We start from the raw sequence: 19,248 nt of genomic DNA on the forward strand, positions 1-19,248 counted from the left end.
CTTAAATCCCATGCTTAGCACCGACACTTATTATTATTATTATTGAGAAGTATTTTAATTGCAGGACTATTTTGGATAGATTTGATTTTTTTTTTTTTAATTTTTAATTATACTTCTGGATTTTGTTACCTAATATGAAGGATTCTTTAGTTTTTAAAATTGAAGATTTTCTCAAATCTTTGATTTAAAATATTATATTAGATATTAGATATCATTTTTTAGATAATATTAGATACATTTATAATAAATAAACTTAGCTTATAACCTGCACTATTTGCAGAGCGTGTAAAATGATTAAGTATTAAAATTATTATATAGCATCAATATTGGAAATTATAGTGAGTTTCTGTCATTGCCCAGATATTGCTGGGCATGGGTATGGCAATTATAATAGAGCAATCACGGTGTTGACTTCAATGGGAACGCTTGGAATTGAATAATTAAAGTAATATTATTACTGGCCTAACAAAGATATGTTCAAAGCAAATCAATTTGATTGCGTGTTAAGATCTAACATAGATATGTTTTAAGTAAACGAATTTGACTGCATATTAATTTTGGAAGGTGATGCAAGAGGAAAATATAGAAAATCTTCTTATAATTTAACTACAAGAACATGTGCTTCACCGGGTTGCATCCAATCCCCTGTATCATTTTTAGTAGTGTTTGCCACCACTTGCCGAGGTGCACCTCTAGTGTTTGGATCCACCTCTAATTTGGTATATTGTCCATATGTTGAGAGTATAATATGATGATTGAATTATTAAACTGTTAGGTTCTAAGGAATTAGGAACTAATGTATTAGAACTTCATTTTGTAATATTGGCAAATCATGATCAAAACATTTTAATCTTGTTTAGACTTACTCAAAGTATGTGGTTTTATGTAAAGTTAGAATCGAGTTACTGCAGGATTTACTGTGTAAATCTTCCTGGCTCGATTGATCGAGAATTAGACTCAATCGATCAAAAGTCGTACAAATTGATTTTTCTGCAGAATTTCCAACTCAACCCAAGCCCGTTTGACGTGTAGGGTTTTATATTTTGTCTTAAGTATAAAAGGGAAAACCTTAGCCACGTTTTCTTGTTGCTCTTTATGCTGTGTGTGTGAATCTTCTGTGAGATCTAAAGGTGTTTGCCTTCACATACACTTAGGGTTTCCAATCTCAAGATTGATGTCGAGAGCTTAGTGATCAATTCAGTTGCAGATTCAAGAGGTTAAAGATACACAAGCAGGAGTGCTTGTACTTGTTGGGAATCCAAGAAAGAAGTAGTCCATGGACTCGGAGCTGTTACGTGGTCGTGGTAGTAAGTTTCCTACTTGAGGTAGCAATAGGATGTTAGTGGTCTAAATCGCTATTGTGTAAATTTCAATTCTTTCATAGTGGATTCAGTTTATCTTGAGGATAGCTAGGTTAAATCCTCCCCAGGTTTTTTACTGGTTTGGTTTTCCTGGGTAATCATATTGTTGTGTTCTTTATTTTCCGCACTTTACAATAATATGATATATGTGTGTTAACATAAATTTGATAATTTGACTAAGTAATCACTTAGCTAATTAATTAGGTTAATCTGATTGTGTTTTAAGGGGTTTAAAAACAAACATAAACATATAAATTTATGGGTATAAGGGTTCATATATTAAGGATTAATAATTGCTCAATTTTGAGTAGTACAGTAATGCACATTTTTCAAAGAAGAAGTTACATTTGTTTTAATGATTTATTAGCTTACATGCATAATTTCATTGTGGTTATTGTGTGTGATTTTTGGAATATATGCGTACAGTTTGTCTGTAATTTTTGTAAAACTGTAAATAAAAAATAAACATTAAATACATCTTAACCACTATCCTTATGACATTTGTTAACAAAATCATTAATTTATTAAACTTTAATATGCTCCATGTTTACAAGTTTTTAATTTTACATTTATTAAAATTTTAATGCAATCAATGATCAAACAACTCTTTGAGACTATGAGGTTGTATGACATTGGGAGTTCCACTCCAAATTTGCTCTGTGAATTGCTGGTAGACCTTTTCGGAAGGATGAGGAGCATCAAAGAACACATAGTCACTAATGTTCCTACATAATTCGTACTTAGGACCAACTGCTCTCTTTCCTCCGCAACTATAAATTCCATTATATGGACCAGTTCCACAACATGAAATCTTCCCTTCTTTAAAACCTTCCCAACATAATTAAAACAAAGAAGCTATTAGTCAATGGCAAAAATAAAAAGCAAAGTACAATTATAAAAAAAAATACATATTGCACTATTAAAATGGAAGTGACATACCATATTTTGAAGGATTAACTATTCTTTCACCAAGAAAAGTGTAGAAATCGGCTATTGAATATTTGAGTCCTCTCAGTTCACTCTTTAGCTTCTTAAGGGCTTTAGGAAGTGCTTTATTGTGTAGTTTCGTAATTGATGTTACTTCCTCCACGCATGGATTGGCGTTTTCTGGTTTTATTGCTTTCACAAACGGGAGACAACCCAAAGGGTGCAGGTTTAGGAACACATGTTTTCTTCCTCCTTTCTTATATATTTCCTAACAAATCAAATTATAATTATGACCAATGAAATCATGAATAACCTAACACAAATTTGCTCTAAATATTGAATAAAACACTAATTGTAATTACCTCGATCACAGTTGTTAAGTTACCAATTACCAAATTTACATATTCTTTTGGAGAGTATACACTGGAGTTTGAGGTAAAGCGGAAAAGGTAATCGTTGCTTCCAACGCTAGTTAAGTAAACAGCTATTGACAACAATTTCTTGGCTTCTTTTTCACCTAGTCTTTGCTTCAACAGAGTATCCAGCTTCTTGAAATATTTAAGTTGAGTATTTAGGGCGACCACCTGATAAGGAGGTGAAAAGAACAAAAGAGAAGTACACAACCGTGAGAACAAAATAGACATGCTTATATCATAAAAACATAATCCAAATCTCAAAATATGATGGAATATAGGAGAAAAAAAAGCTTATATTTCATAAGTATCCAATAATATATGAAGCAAATGCAAGGATTTGAATTTGGGTACGCAGTATATCTAAAATGCTAAGAAAAGTAAACAGAGCAGCCCTTAGGTTATCTACGTTGATTCATGTTAAAGATATCAAAGGAAACATGACAACACTTGGGTTAGATTCTTTGATTAATGCATGTTAAAGATATCAAATCTTAATCTTAGTCAAGGTCCAAATCTTAATCTTTGTCAAGATCCAGTGTTTGGTAGTATAAAAAAAAAAAAAAAAAGTCAAAGGAATTGTTTTCCATTAAATTTTTTTGGAAAACTACTCTATCTCATAGCAAATTAAATAAGGAAAGCTAAAAGATTATTTTTTAACTCATTTAAAATAATTACTAAACATAAGAAAATGAGATAATTTTACGGAAAATACTTTTAAGAAAATGACTCATTTTCTAGAAGATATTTTTGCCTAAACAAACAGAGCATTAATATCTGATTTAGAATGCTTGCAAAATAATCTTGCAAGTAAAGTAATTTTGATCTTACTCAGAGTACAAGTAATAAAAAAATCATAATCCTTCTTGAGGTGCAAATAATGTAACCATAATATTTAGTCTTCTATAATTATCCTTTATTGGGTTCATTATAATACATAGAACCAAATATAAAGGTGTAAGTTGTAACCATCAAAGGTTCCTGCAATTAATGGAGTCCTCTAAGGTTAAACAGAACTATAACTAATCATTCATTGTTTTCTCTCTTTTTTCCTTTCACTATTTTCCTTCTTTATATTCTCACGTACTTTCTCATTATCTCATAATATTGTTTCAATTATTCTACCATGGAGTCAGAATTTCTTTATCTTTTCTGTTAGTTCCAATCAATAGGAATATAGGATATATAGTTGTTAAGGAAGAGCTCTATAGGGCTATGCAAACAAACTTTAGCCCTAATTGTGCTTCATTTCTGAGAATCCTAATTAAAATTCTTTTTTTAGGAGTGTACATAGTCAGTAGAATGCATACCAATCCTTGACGAGTTTCATCAAGAGTACCAGCTCCACCTGATGCAAAGTTAGCCCCATCAACGTACCGATGATAACCAGGATGTAGATATGGAGGAATTAGCTCCAAGTTTGCATACTCAGCTGCAATAATGCTTCAAAAATTAATTGAGTAACAATTGAAGTCCAATAGAAAACAGCACATAACTATTATCTTACCCAGGAAATCTGGAATTAGACGGCCATTTGAAGCTCTCCCAGTTGGGTACTTGAAGAAGGTTTCCCCATAAGGTGGAATATTTGCCCGGTTATCAGTAAGGGTATCGATATAGTTATTGGTTCCAACATCAACTAGTGAATCCCCGAAAATGAATAAGGCAACATGATCCTTTTGCAGGCAGATGTTACCAAAACATTTAGTTGGGATAATAATGCTTGCATACAAAATCAATAAATAGAAATGGAACCTTAAACTCTTCATGTCAAATCTTGTTTATACTTTCTATAAACTTCTCAATTTTATAGGGTTCTAAACTTATTCAATATTTGAACATTCATGATTGGCTGAATGAGCTCATCACATACGTTAAAGATTTGAATAAACATTATCTAAAGACATGAACATGCTCTATTCTTACCTTTTCTAGTTACATGCTCTGAATTTTGACTAGTATTGCATGGCGATATCATCAATAAAGACAAGCCCAGACAAAAAATTATTCCAACCTCATCCAGTCACATGTACTAAATTTTGACAGGTATGACAGGGCAACATATAATTTATGGCTTGAGACCATTTAGCAAGATAATTTTCACTGAGAACTGTGTAACTCAATTAGTCCCTCCTGATATTTCTAAGAAAATTCAAACCCTTTCTTCCCACTGTAACTATATAATTATAAAAAAGATTTAAAAAAAAAAGAAGTAGAAGATAATTTTCCAGTTGTAGGCATGGTTACCTGGATCAAGTCTACAACTGAAAGCGTGAGTGAAATTCATATCTATCATTCTCCTTCTATTAGCTAAACGAAAAATGTGTTTACTTGGAATTGATAAAGTATACAACAAATTTGACAACTTTTTTCCACGTATGTTGAGTTGACAGGTTTTCATTAGTTTTTATCTAGACCCATCATTAATATTATATTTTTATCTATCACTAATTATTTGCCACAGTCAAACTGTCAATTTTTAGTAAACTTTTTTTTTTCCTGTCTTTTTAGACTTTCCCAATTGATAAGCAAGATGTGTGAACCAACGGTGGTCAATGCATAATTTCACATCCTTTGGTTGGTGGCCTTCGTGAAACTAATACACAGCCAAGCTTTTGAAAAAATATCTTCCAGTGGAGCCACCTCTCATTTCAAGGATTATCTTTAATTTGTTGGGTACAAGACAACGAACCCAGACCCCTGAATTATTTTAGATTTTTCTTACTCTCAGTTTTTGACCATCCTCTAGTCAAAATGACTGAGGCTTTATAGGTAAATACTGAATCACTGATGATCTCTCTCGCCTTTTTTTTAAATATATTTTTGATAACAACGAGAGATGAGATATTTAAACCGCGATCGATGTCATGGAGAAGTGTTCATTCTTGCCATTTTTAAAATTTTTTTAGAAAATTTAAAATATTAATTTAATTATTAAAAAAAAAACTAAATAACCAAAAGTTCCAATTAGTTTCTAAAATTATTATTTTAATCAACACCTATAAGTTTTAATTTTAATGAAATTCGGTTTTACAGGGTGTGCTTTTCGCAACATCATTTGGGATACTCTTGTCACGGCTTGCATTTTCATTTCAAATGAGAAATGGTCTTACAAGCATCCAATCGGTCTCAATAAAAACATTTTCCTTAATGAATTATGTGCGTTTGGATTGAAATGAAAAATTAAAATTATTTCACTATTCAACTTATTTTTGCTATTATTCATGAATCTCACCGTACTTTTTAGCACTATTCATAAGATCTACTGTATTATTTCAATTAACGTTTACCTTTATTTACAGTACTTTCAATAATAATTTTTCAATTTCAACAAAATAAGTGGTATCTAAATATACCCACGTATACCAGACTCGCATTCATAACAAAATTGGAAATAAAACTTCTATTTTCGGGACAAATGTAATACTTAAAATGGTTTAAGTAAAAATTATTCACATTGAAATAATGTACTTTCCAAATGTTGAGAGTATATAATCAAACAATTTGAATTATTAAAAATAGTAATTTATTAAATTCAGTCTATAAATAAGCTCGAGCATTTTTATTGCACTATTAACTAATCTAAATACATCAGTGTTCAAACAATGCTTTGAGATTGTAAGGACCTGTGATATTGGGAGTTCCACTCCAAATTAACTCTGCAAATTGTTGGTAGGCCTTTTCGGTAGGATGAACAGAGTCAAAAAACAAAAAGTCACTAACTTTCTCACATAATTCGTACTCATTGGATCTTTCTCCACAACTTGGAATTCCCCTATATGGACCACTTCCGCAACATGAAATCTTCCCTTCCGTAAAGCCTTCCAAACATAATTAAAACAATGGTGCTAATAATTGTCTATGATAAATCTAAAATATTGAGTACAACAATAATAAAATACATAATGTACTATGAAAGTTAAGGACAATGTGACATACCATATTTTGACGGAGTATTTATTCTTTCAGTACAAAATGAATAGAAATCGGCCAGTGAATATTTGAATCCTTTGAGTTGGCTCTCTAGCTTCGAAAGGGCTTTAGAAAGTGCTCTATTGTGTAGTTTTACTAGTGTTGTAAGCTCCTCCATGCATGCACCTGTGTTTTCTGGTATTAGTGCTTTTATATATGGGACACAACCCAAAGGTGGCAAGCCTAGGAACACGTATTTTCTTCCTCCTTTCTTGTATATTTCCTGATAAATCAAATAGTTATAATCAACTTATAAATGGAGACAAGAATAATCTTACACAAATTGTTCTAGATATTCTATAAACAGTAATTGCTATTACTTTGATCGCAGTTGTCAAGTTTCCAATCACCATATCTACGTATTTTTCTGAAGAGTAGGATTTAAGGACGCTGGAGTTTGTAGTGAAGGGGACAAAGTAATCGTTGTTTCCAATGCATATTAAGTAAACAGCTTTGACCAGCAATGTCTTGGCTTCTTCTTCACCTAGTTTATGCTTTAACAGAGTCTCCATGTTCTTGAAATAATTGAGTTGAGTGTTCAGGTCTATCACCTGATAATGAGGGGGAAAGAATAAAAGGCAAGTAAGAAAATATTAGAAATATACAATGTCATAAGAACATAATCTATATGTCAAAATATGATAAATAGATAATAAAGAGAGCTTTCAAACCCTAGTTCAAGCATGAACAAATGCCTTCTAGGCCAATGCATTGATTTGAAGTAGTATATTAAACATATTTAATAATTCAAGTAGGTTAGGTTCTTCAACTAAATTTAATAATTCAAAAATATTGTTGTATTGAATATAATAGTGCTTAAAAAAAGAATTTGTTGTTTGTACTTCATTAGCTAGTGCAATCATGTGTTTGAATTTAGTTGAGAAATGTAATGTATTGCATTTAAGAAATTGTTCCTTTTTTTTGGAGTAATTGTGCCAAAGTTTTTCCCTATAAAAAATAGTGCTAAACATGGTTCAGCAAAGTGGTGGGGGGAGGTTTTTGAGCCATGTGACCTCATCAAGAACCTTAGAAGACAAATTGCCACCATATCGTTTAATCGGAATTCTGATTGTGTTGGTGGCAGTTTGGGTTGGCATGGTTGTCGATTGCCCTAATCTTTAGGAAAAATAAACAAATCTAAGAACCCAACAACCAAAACTCAATAGATCTACCAACCCAAATGACCAAAACTCAATAGATCTAAAAACCCAATGATGGAAAGGCGAGGGGGAGTATGAGAAATCTAGGTTGAAAAAAGTCTAGGCAAAGAGGAGAACTGTGGTTGTTATAAGGAGGAAAACTCACTTTAGGCAATGAATAGAGGGAGTCAGCATTTAGAGGGAGGAACCAACAACCATACCGGCTGAAGTCAGAAACCTAGATACTATTCTTTGATGGCCACTCCATTCACTAGTAGTAGTTTTGTTGCTAGGTTCGATCAGAGCGGTTCTAGTACAATTTGGTGGGTCAAATTGAGGCTTGAACAACCCTAATAAAAATTATTAACAAAAGAAACCATGACAACCTCGAGAAATTATTTAATACACTTGTTGTACTTCCTGCACTTCCCTTTCATGTAAATGTAGGTTTTCATGTGTGAGACCTACATGTGGGATTCTCTTTGCTATATATGAGACGAAAGTAAACTACAGTGAATGCGTTGAATAATTTCACAGCCAGCCCTAATTAAATCAGATACATAGATTCTAATCAACAGAATAGTTGTTATAGATGGACTAAGCAGAACTTTGAGCCTAATTGAACTCCATTTACGAAAATACTAATTAAAATTCATTTTTAATTAGCCTACATATAATCAGATAGAATATGTACCAATCCTCGACGAGTTTCAGCAAAAACGCCAGCTCCTATTGATGCAAAGTTAGCCCCATCAATGTACTGATCATAACCCGGATATAAATATGGTTGAATTAGAGGCAAGTTTGCTCTCTCAGCTGCACCAATACCTCAATTGTCAAATTAAGCAACAGTCCAAGCCGAAAAGAAAAGAACACATAACTATATCTTACCAATGAAATCTGGAATGAGACGGCCATTGGAAGCTCTCCCAGTAGGGTACTTGAAGAAGGTTTCCCCATAAGGCAAAAAATTTGCCTGGAGATTAGTTGTGATATAGTTATTGTTTCCAACATCTACTATTGAATCCCCGAAGATGAAGAAGGCAACATGATCCTTTGGCAGGCAGATGTTACTAAAACATTTGGTTGGGAAACTAATGCTTGCATACAGAACCAAGAAACAGAAATAGAACCTTAAACTCTTCATCTCAAATCTTCTTTACTTTCTATTGGACTTTTTGTAGCAATTTTCATATATATATATAGGGTGCATAATTTGTTCATTAGGTGACAAAACTGCTTCCGTTGACTTTCATGATAGGCTGGATTAGCAGATCCAATACGTTTTGAACAAACATTGTTTAAAAACAAACATAAACAAACAATCCCGTCACATGCACGAAAGCTTTGATTAGTATGGCATGGCGACAAAATCAACATTTTATGTCAGCTTAGCTATGGAGACCGTTTGCCAAAGATAATTTATGCACAAAATTTTGACTAGCATGCAAATCTTTTGATAAAATATTTGATGGCACACCGACATAATCAATAATTTATGGCTGCTAAGCAGACCGTTTGATAAGACAATTTATGGTATGGCGACATAATCAATCATTTATGCTCTAAATTTTGACTAGTATGTCATGGCAACATAATCACAATGCTAAGAGGTTCCAACATGCACCATTGGCGTTATAATCATTCTATATATAGACAGACACAAAGTTTAGTGAGTATAGAAAGACATTTATTACCAATTGTCCATCAAAAATAATTTCAAGTTGGAGAAGGTTTATTTCATGTTAGAAATGAAATAGTTGAATGAATTTGTAACAACCTTAAATTGTGTTGGGTTAAGATAGCTTAACCCTATTTAATTAATTCAATTACTCAGGTTGATTAATTAGGTCAAATTACATGCAAATCGTGGAGACACTAACAAATCACAAAATAAACTAAATGCAACAGAAATTAAATTGACATGGTAATTTGTTGACAAATGAGGAAAATCTTTCGCAAGGCAAAAACTCCACTAGATGAATTTAAGGTCATCACTCCCAAAAATCCACTAATCAATAATTAAATGGTTACAAGTATGAGGAATCTTACCACTACCTTGACTTATCCAAAAATATCAACATACAATTAAACATCGCTCCAATACCCAATTAAACTTAATATTGTAGTAACGTTCTTTCTTTTGATGCACAAATCTCCAATTTGTGACTAACTCCACAGCAACCTTTTGATTTGATTGTTGTAGTTGATTTGCAATAATTTCACATAGAAACACCAATAAAATTTTCAATATTGGTGCTAGAGACTTTGCTTAATTACAAAATTCAAAGGCATACAAGAAACGCACTAGTTGAAATAATGCACTGTTCAAATGTTGAGAGTATGTAATCAAATGATCTGATTTATTAAAAATAGTAATTTATTAAATTCAGTCTATAAATAAGCTTGTACATTTTTATTGCACTATGAATTAATCTAAATACTGTCTATAAATACCTCGACCATTTTTATTGCACTATTAATTAATCTAAATACATCATTGTTCAAACAATGCTTTGAGATTGTAAGGACCCGTGATATTGGGAGTTCCGCTCCAAATTAACTCTGCAAATTGTTGGCAGGCCTTTTCGGTAGGATGAACAGAGTCAAAAAAACAAAAAGTCACTAACTTTCTCACATAATTTGTACTCATTGGATCTTTCTTCACAACTTGGAATTCCCCTATATGGACCACTTCCGCAACATGTAATCTTCCCTTCCGTAAAACCATCCAAACATAATTAAAAAAATGGTGCTAATTGTCTATGATAAAACTAAAATATTGAGTACAACAATAATAAATACATTATGTGCTATGAAAGCTAAGGACAATGACATACCATATTTTGACGGACTATTTATTCTTTCAATAAAAAATGAATAGAAATCGGCCAGTGAATATTTGAATCCTTTGACCTGGCTCTCTAGCTTCGGAAAGACTTTAGAAAGTGCTCTATTGTGTAGTTTTGCTAGTGCTGTAAGCTCCTCCATGCATGCACCTGTGTTTCCTGGTATTAGTGCTTTTATAGATGGGGCACAACCCGCAGGTGGCAAGCCTAGGAACACGTATTTTCTTCCTCCTTTCTTATATATTTCCTGATAAATCAAAGTATAGATATAACCAACTTAAAAATGGAAACAAGAATAATCTTACACAAATTGTTCTAAAGATTCTATAAACAGTAACTGCTATTACTTTGATCGCAGTTGTCAAGTTTCCGATCACCATATTTAAGTATTTTTCTGGAGAGTAGGATTTAAGGACGCTGGAGTTTGTAGTGAAGGGGACAAAGTAATCGTTGTTTCCAATGCATATTAAGTAAACAGCTTTGACCAGCAATGTATTGGCTTCTTCTTCACCTAGTTTATGCTTTAACAGAGTCTCCATGTTCTTGAAATAATTGAGTTGAGTGTTCAGATCTATCACCTGATAATGAGGGGGAATGAACAAAAGGCAAGTAAGAAAATATTAGAAATATACAAATGTCATAAGAACATAATCTATATGTCAAAATATGATAAATAAATAATAAAGAGAGCTTTTATTTTGAGAGCCAAGTGTCCAAGTCCAAGCATGAACAAATGCCTTCCAGGCCAATGCATGGATTTGAACTTGGGTAGTATATCAAACATATTTAATAAATAGTCGCTAACCGGTGCAATACACGAAAAACTAGTAAAAATGAGATCTTAAAAATTATAGTGTTAATTTTTCTATTAAATATGTCCACCTTGTTCTTTTTCTGTTTTTTTAATTTCACATCCACTTTGTTCTAATGATATTTTTTTTTTTTAAATCTTATTTTTAAGGCCAAAAAAAAAAAAAACCAAAATTACACATAATTTAATTCTCACCAAACTTTGATGAGTCTGAACTAAAAAGCAGCCAATACACCACAAAGAGAAATGAAGTTTAGAAAAACATGATGTCATCCAAATATATTATATAGTTGTTGCAAAACCGTGCAATCCATGGGAAAGATTTTGAGTATAAAATATTATTTAATCTTATTTTATTTGCAATAGTCATCATATCATAATTGCACAATATATTTAGAAATATGAGGTAACTACAAATTTTAGTAATTGAACCTACATAATAAATTATTTTAAAAAAAAAAATAACTACATAATAAATTAAGTACTATTCGCTCATAAAAAAAATCTATTCAGCCAATATTGTAACTCTTTTGTGATCAACGTTAAGTGCGCACAGTTTTTAGTAATTTTTTTTTCTAAAATGTATATAAATGTTTTGTAGATGTAAGTTTCATAAATTTTTTAAAGAAGATCTAAACAATTTTTTTTTTCATTTTTCTTTAATTGCACATTAGGATTCCAATCTCAAAAATCCCTAACTTCAATATGAAACATTCAATTTCTAAATGAAAAAGTTCAAGTAAACAAAAAATTAAATAAAATTAGAATATGAAATACAAAAGAAAGAAAAGCCATGAAAAAAAATTCACATACTTTAAGGACAAAGAAATTGTAGAAACAAAAGAATTAGCAAAGACAGTTTTGATGTGGTGTGTCATATATATATATATATATATATATAACATAATTTTACAATATGTTCATATGTAATTGAGTAGTTTTAATATCACAAATTATTCTACAATTTTTTTATCATAATTTTAATGCAAAAAACTATGAATATTTAATCAATAATAACATATAAACCCATTATTTTTACTTCATCGATCACGTTTTTATTTTTACTTCATCGATCACGTTTTACTGGGATATAATTGTTGTAAAAAATTGTGAAAACTATGTGACTCTAAACTTTTTTGCGTGAGTCAACCCACCAGTCAGTACAAAATGATAAGAGAAATTTATTTTTTTTATTTAAAAAAAGTTTGATTTTGAAATGAAGCTCACGTTGGAGGGTTGTCAGTGGCATTAATGATTACATCACCGCACAAAAAACTAAAAAGCAAGATTGAATAGAAACCAAGAGACACATTGAAAAAGAAGCAAAAGAAAGAAACATTTTTTTATAATATGTGGGAGCGCAAGAAGAAAGAAGAAGGTGGAGGAGGAACATGGTGCATGTGGTGTGGTGACAACTACAACAAAAACATGTTGATGATGACAGCAACGCGAGCAAGAGCTAGTGAGTACTCAGTAAGTTACAAAGAATGGAGAGAGATATTTTTAACTCTGAAAACCTTTTTTTTTTTTTTTGGTTTATGTCCGGTATGAAATTTCCGGTGAAAATCCAATATGTTTTCCGGAATGGGTCGATTTTTAAGTCAGCACAAAACATAGGCGTTTTTGTACTGGATTAGGTGCCGATATGAAATATTTCGGCTCTATTAATTTGATCCAACCCCTGCACCATATCCTAATCCAACAACCCATTCGACCAAATCATTTAACACCAACAATTTCATCATCCCCAAATTCTCAAATTCTATAATCAACCCAAAAAAACTACCCACATCTCCTAAGTTTGAAAAAAAAAAATCTACATTTGATGATTTAAAATCATAAACTATCAAATGCATACAATAATAACAATTAAATGAAAATATTGTTTGAAAAAAAAAAAATGTATTGCCTTTACCAACACTACCCATTGTGAAGGATAAAAGCCTCTTTCTACCCTTGCACTCTTTGCAAAAGTCTCTTTCTACATTTGCTGGCTCAGTAACTTAAATCAAAATACTAAAATAGAACATGGCGTTCAAACCCCAAAAGTTTGCTATATAAAGAGAAAGGGTGAAGAATGAATTCTTGTTTTGTTTCTGTTTTGTTTCGTTTTTTTTTTTTTTTTTTTGGGTCTAAAGAAAATATAAAGTGAAAATTTATAAGGAACGGTGTTAAATTGATAACTACCCAACAGAATGATGATGCAATTGTACACCGGCAGTAGGAAAATAGTCACGTGGTGCCATTAATTTTGTGTTTTAATTGCATATGTGTCATTAATTTATATAGTCACGTGGTGTAATAAGACGTGGTAAAAAAAAAAAAAAAAAATCAAACATTTCGATTATTAGTTATTATATAAATCCAAGTAGGTTAAGTTCTTCAACTAAAATTATTAATTCAAACATATTGTTGTATTGTATATAATTGTGCTTAGAAAAAATTGTTGTTTGTATTTTATTAACTAGTGCAATCATGTGTTTGAATTCAGTTGGAAAATTGTTCCTAAGTTTTTTTTATTTTTTTGGTAATTGTGCCAAAGTTTTTCCCTATAAAAAATAGTACTAAACATGGTTTGGCATAGTCGGTGTGGGGGATGTTTTTGAGCCATGTGACCTCATTGGGAACCTTAGAAGACAAACTGCCACCACATTGGGAGGTTTTTGAGCATGTCACTTAATTCAAATTCTGATTGTGTTGGTGGCCGTTTGGATTGGTATGGCTGTCAACTGCTTCGATCATAAAAAAAAATAAGCAAATTTGAGAACCCAACCAAAAGTCAGTAGATCTAACAATCCAAACAACCAAAACTCAATAGATCTAGCAACCCAAATGACCAAAACTCAATAGATCTAAAAGCCCAACGATGAAAAAGGTGAGGGAGGAGAAATCTAGGTTGAAGAAAATCTAGGCAAAAAGGAGACCTATGGTGGTTGTGAGGAAAACTCACTATAGGCAATGAATGGAGAGAGTCGGAATTTAGAGGGAGGAACCGCCAACCATACCGGCTAAAATCAGAAACCTAGATACTTCTTTGATGGCCACTCTATTCACTACAGTAGTTCTGTTACTAGGTTTGACAGGAGCAGTCCCGGTACAATTTGTTGGGTCAAATCAGGGCTTGAACAATCCTAATAAAAAATACTAACAAAAGAAATCATGACGAACTCTAGAAATTATTTAATACACTTGTTGTATATACTGCATTTTCCTTTCACATAAATGTAGGTTTCATGTGTGCGACCTACATGTGGGATTCTCCTTCCTTTATATGAGAGGAAAGTAAACTACAGTGGATGCATTGAATAATTTCACAGCAACCCCTACATTAGATACATTGATTCTAATCAACAGGATAGTTGTTATAGAGGCTCAATCGGACTAAACAAAACTTTGAGCCTAATTGAACTCCATTTTTGAAAATATTAATTAATAACATTCATTTTTAAATAGCCCGCATATAATCAGATAGAATATGTACCAATCCTCGATGAGTTTCAGCAAGAACACGAGCTCCTATTGATGCAAAATTAGCCCCATCAATGTACTGATTAGAACCCGGATATAGATATGGTGGAATTAGAGGCAAGTTTGCTCTCTCAGCTGCACCAATACTTCAATAGTCAAATTAAGCAACAGTTCAGGCCGAAGAGAAAAGAACGCACTAGTAACTATATCTTACCAATGAAATCTGGAATTAGACGGCCATTGGAAGCTCTCCCAGTGGGGTACTTGAAGAAGGTTTCCCCATAAGGAAAAAAATTTGCCTGGAGATAAGTTGTGATATATTTATTGTTTCCAACATCTACTATTGAATCCCCGAAGATGAAGAAGGCAACATGATCCTTTGGCAGGCAGATGTTACCAAAACATTTGGTTTGGATACTAATGCCTGCATACAAAACCAAGAAACAGAAATAGAACCTTAAACTCATCGTCTCAAATCTTCTTTACTTTCTATTAACTTCTCATTTGTTGCAATTTTCATTTATATATATAGGGTGCTTAATTTGTTCATTAGGTGACAAAACTGCTTCCGTTGACTTTCATGATAGGCTGGATTGGCAGATCAAATACGTAAAAGATTTGAATTTTTTTTTTTTTTTTTTTTTTTTGAGAGGATAAAGATTTGAATAAACGTTGTTTAAAGGCAAACATAAACAATTAATCCCGTTACATGCACTTAATTCTGACTAGTATGGCATTGTGACATAATCAATATTTTATGGCTACGATGGAGACCATTTGATAAAGATAATTTGCTTAATGCATAGTCATAAGCAAGGGCACATATATTTTTCTTTTCTTTTATTTCGACCCCAATAGTGTACACATTTTTTTTAAAAAAATTGCATCACCTTTATTCAAGGATTTTTTTGCATGAGATTTCTCTTGAATTCATATTTATATATAAATAAATATATAAATATAAATATATATATATATATTATCAAAAACACATAGATTGCTCTACACTAATGGTGAGATGATTATTTATGCCTTTCTCCTAAGATTTTTTTAGTCCTTATGATCAATATATGTGACATCAAAATCAAGATCCTTTGATCAAAAACTAAAAACAAATCACAAAATTAAGCATAATATAACACAAATTAGTGAAGTGCATATCAAAGCTTATCAAAGCTAAATATGGTACACAGTCATAAATGTAAAGTTTCATTAGCCAACCTTAATCATACACTAAATGGTGTGTAATACAAAAATAAATAAATAAATTTTGTGTTTTATATTGTGATCAAAAATCATAAAGTACACATTATGCTAAATGAATAAAATACAAAAGTAAAGCATGGTAACATGTAATGCATGAATGGCTACCGTAATAAGTGCATAAACAATGCTCAACTAAGCTATAGAGGGTACACAAACAAGAAATATCAAATTTCTTAATTAACCCATTAATACATGTACAAACTAGTACATACTCATACAAAATTAAAGATATCTTTTTCCACTATATTTTCAACATGTGTGAAAAATACTGAATTAATATATATATATATATATATATATATCTCAAAGCATGACTTAAAAACTCAAGGTTCTCAATAAATATCCATTTCATAAAAATTAACCTACAAGAGAGTCTTCAAATGAGTAACAAGTGTGCAAGTGCTAAAACAAAAAACTCTATGCATACGTGACTTTTATACAATTGACACCACAATATGTATTTATCTCAAAATTGTCATGCACTCAGTTATGCAACACACTTTTCAAGTTTCTTCATTACATCAAGTATCTCTAAGTCAAGAGAGAGACATTAGAAATCATGTAATACACCTCAAGAAAAATGGAGAATCTAGCCTTTTGCCCTATTTGGCAATATGCCCCTGTTTGCAAACTATATAGGTGCGTGCCCCTATTTCAAAACTTGATTAATTTAAAATCGAGTTTCAATGAAAAACTCGATTGGTTTAAAATCGAGTTATGCCTGGTCAAACTTAAAATAATAATAATAATAATAATAATAATAATAATAAAAAATGCATAGAACTCGATTTTATGGAGATCGAGTTCCAAAACGCCACTATAGGGCTCCCTCAAGCTGCCATGGGACAATTACATTTATAAAAAAAATTTGTAGGAAAATACCGCTATAGGGCTTTAAAAAGTCACTATAAGACCAAAAAATGCTACTATAGGGCTCCCTCAACTTGCCATGGGACAATCACAGTTGAAAAAAAAATTTGCAGGAAAACGCCGCTATAGGGCTTTAAAACGTCACTATAGGGCTTAAAAATTCTACTATATGGCTCTTTGAACCTAGTATGGGGTAATCACACTTATTAAAAAAAAATTTGCAGAAAAATGCCACTATATGACTTAAAAAGGCCACTATAAGGCTTAAAAACGCCACTATAGGGCTGCCTTAACCTTGTATGGGGCAATCACGCTAAAAAGTTTCTTGCATGGAACTCAAGTTCCATGCAAAATTTTTTATTTTATTTTAAAGTTTGATCGGGCATTACTCGATTTTCTACAAATTGAGTATTTAATGAAACTCAATTTGAAGGTAATTGAGTATCGAAACAGGGGCACGCCCTTATATAGTTTGAAAACAGGGGCATATTGCCAAATTCTTTGCCAAATAGGGGCAAAAGGCTAGATTCTCCCAAGAAAAATACAACAAGAAACAAAATAATTTTTTCTTTTTTTGTCTTTTTGAAAATTTTCAATGTTTTGGGATTTTTGAATAATCAAAACAACCTAAGATAATAAAACAACCAAAAACTGAAAGAAAACATGTCCATACAACAAATGTCTTTGGCTTTGTGGGTGAAAAACCATGAAAACCATAGTGTATTTAAGGGATTACAAAATTCTTCTGAGAGAGACAGATATCCTGCAATTTCCTTTTACAAGCCAACATACTTAAATTTTTCAAAAGCATATGAAACAATTTTTCTGAACTTGTGGTAGGAGATATATTATCACATATCCTAGACTAAAATACAAAATGCGTAAATTTCAGTTTATGATCATTTGGATGAATGTAACCAGAAACACCACAAAAGTGACAGACTAGAAAAATTTAGGAACGTCAATATTCCTAGACAAATTTTGGTGATTGCATAAAGGCATTTATTACCAATTTTTCACCACAAATAATTTCAAGATGGAAAAGGTTTATATAAGTTTTTAGACCCCTAGAAAACACAATATTTAACCTAATTTATTAGCCAAGTAGTTACTTATATTAATTATTCAAATCTAGATTAAACATTCAGAACACATATCATGCACAACGAAAAGCTAAATAACACAAGATGTGATGATTTAGGAAAACCAATGAACAAACTAGTTTCAAGGTAAAAATTTTGGAGGAACAATCTCAAGAGAAGAATCCACTATATCAAATTGAGAGTTACAGTCAAGAATACCAATTAGTAGTAAATCTAACTACAATTACCAAACTAAGCTCTGAAACCCTCAAACTTCTTTGATGTAGATCTGTTCTTACATGAACCTTGAGTTCACGCTTTAGATCTCCCACATAGAACTCCTGACTATGACTTTAAGACTATCCTTGATGGTTTAGATCCAACACCTTTGATGACTACTATGCAGCAACTTCAAATCTACAGGTATGTAGATTGATTTTCGATAATGACTTTGAAAGGAGAAGGCACAATACCTTTAGATCTCAAAAGAGAAGCTCCCCAGTCTCTACAAAACATGGCTTAGGGTTTCCTTTAAATACTATGTGAATTATATCTAAAACCCTAATCACTTACGAGGCTTAATGAGCTATTAGGCCGAAATTAAATTCTGTAGATTCGTCTTTCGGTTGGTCGAACTATCTTCTTGATTGGTCGAGTTTAGCATGTTTCGAATTCCTGAACTTGCAACTTTCTTATTCTTGTATTCTAACTTGCAAAACCTTAAGGATTGTCTAACATATCTTATAAGATCTATGATCTATGTCTAGACAAGTTTGTTCTCATGATTTGTTTATTCTGTTCTAAACTTTTAGAACCTAATAGTTTATTTCATGTTAGAAATGAAATAGTTGAATGAATTTGTAACATGCATAAAGTGAATAAAAAATTTACAGATATAAAGGAAAGATAAACCGCATCCTCCGGATTTGTGTGATCCCTCCATCCTATATGCACTAAGTAATTTCATTGAGCAATCCCTTGGAGTGGCTCCAAGATGCTTGGTAGGACTTAGGAGTTCTGAACACAAACCTCATGGATTTCATGTCGATAACTACTAATTAAGTAAACCACTTAGAGTTATTATAGTGAG

The 19,248-nt window shown here is 31.8% G+C and overlaps 3 protein-coding genes across 3 annotated transcripts; all 3 read right to left on the minus strand.

Moving 5' to 3' along the window:
• Positions 1-1,950: 1,950 nt before the first annotated feature.
• LOC115984648 (GDSL esterase/lipase 1-like) lies at positions 1,951-4,470 on the minus strand. Its single transcript, XM_031107671.1, has 5 exons — positions 4,209-4,470; positions 4,012-4,133; positions 2,651-2,872; positions 2,301-2,556; positions 1,951-2,189 (listed from the first exon to the last, which is right to left on the minus strand). The coding sequence occupies exons 1-5, from the start codon at positions 4,468-4,470 to the stop codon at positions 1,951-1,953; spliced, it is 1,101 nt and encodes a 366-aa protein (XP_030963531.1).
• A 1,822-nt stretch (positions 4,471-6,292) lies between these two features.
• LOC115984649 (GDSL esterase/lipase 1-like) lies at positions 6,293-8,959 on the minus strand. The gene is made up of 5 exons (XM_031107672.1): positions 8,704-8,959; positions 8,534-8,628; positions 6,994-7,224; positions 6,641-6,896; positions 6,293-6,522 (listed from the first exon to the last, which is right to left on the minus strand). Exons 1-5 carry the CDS (start codon positions 8,957-8,959, stop codon positions 6,293-6,295), a joined length of 1,068 nt encoding a protein of 355 aa, XP_030963532.1.
• A 1,459-nt stretch (positions 8,960-10,418) lies between these two features.
• Positions 10,419-15,407, minus strand: LOC115987567 (GDSL esterase/lipase 1-like). The gene is made up of 5 exons (XM_031111148.1): positions 15,155-15,407; positions 14,954-15,075; positions 11,009-11,239; positions 10,646-10,908; positions 10,419-10,533 (listed from the first exon to the last, which is right to left on the minus strand). The coding sequence occupies exons 1-5, from the start codon at positions 15,405-15,407 to the stop codon at positions 10,419-10,421; spliced, it is 984 nt and encodes a 327-aa protein (XP_030967008.1).
• Between the last annotated feature and the right edge of the window lie 3,841 nt (positions 15,408-19,248).

The sequence above is a fragment of the Quercus lobata genome, chromosome 4 (genome assembly GCF_001633185.2).
Source record: "Quercus lobata isolate SW786 chromosome 4, ValleyOak3.0 Primary Assembly, whole genome shotgun sequence".
Lineage (NCBI taxonomy): Eukaryota > Viridiplantae > Streptophyta > Magnoliopsida > Fagales > Fagaceae > Quercus > Quercus lobata.

Coding starts and splice junctions, on each gene's coding strand:
- LOC115984648 (XM_031107671.1), bottom strand. CDS start 4,470: ATGAAGAGTTTAAGGTTCCATTTCTATTTATTGATTTTGTATGCAAGC. Junction 2,873..4,011: donor ATGAAACTCGTCAAGGATTG/GTATGCATTCTA, acceptor CCTCCTTATCAG/GTGGTCGCCCTAAATACTCA. Junction 2,190..2,300: donor AGTTAATCCTTCAAAATATG/GTATGTCACTTC, acceptor TATGTTGGGAAG/GTTTTAAAGAAGGGAAGATT.
- LOC115987567 (XM_031111148.1), bottom strand. CDS start 15,407: ATGAGTTTAAGGTTCTATTTCTGTTTCTTGGTTTTGTATGCAGGCATT. Junction 15,076..15,154: donor TCTAATTCCAGATTTCATTG/GTAAGATATAGT, acceptor GTATTGGTGCAG/CTGAGAGAGCAAACTTGCCT. Junction 10,909..11,008: donor ACTTGACAACTGCGATCAAA/GTAATAGCAGTT, acceptor TTGATTTATCAG/GAAATATATAAGAAAGGAGG.
- LOC115984649 (XM_031107672.1), bottom strand. CDS start 8,959: ATGAAGAGTTTAAGGTTCTATTTCTGTTTCTTGGTTCTGTATGCAAGC. Junction 8,629..8,703: donor TCTCATTCCAGATTTCATTG/GTAAGATATAGT, acceptor GTATTGGTGCAG/CTGAGAGAGCAAACTTGCCT. Junction 7,225..8,533: donor TTGCATCAATAGGAGCTGGC/GTTTTTGCTGAA, acceptor CCTCATTATCAG/GTGATAGACCTGAACACTCA.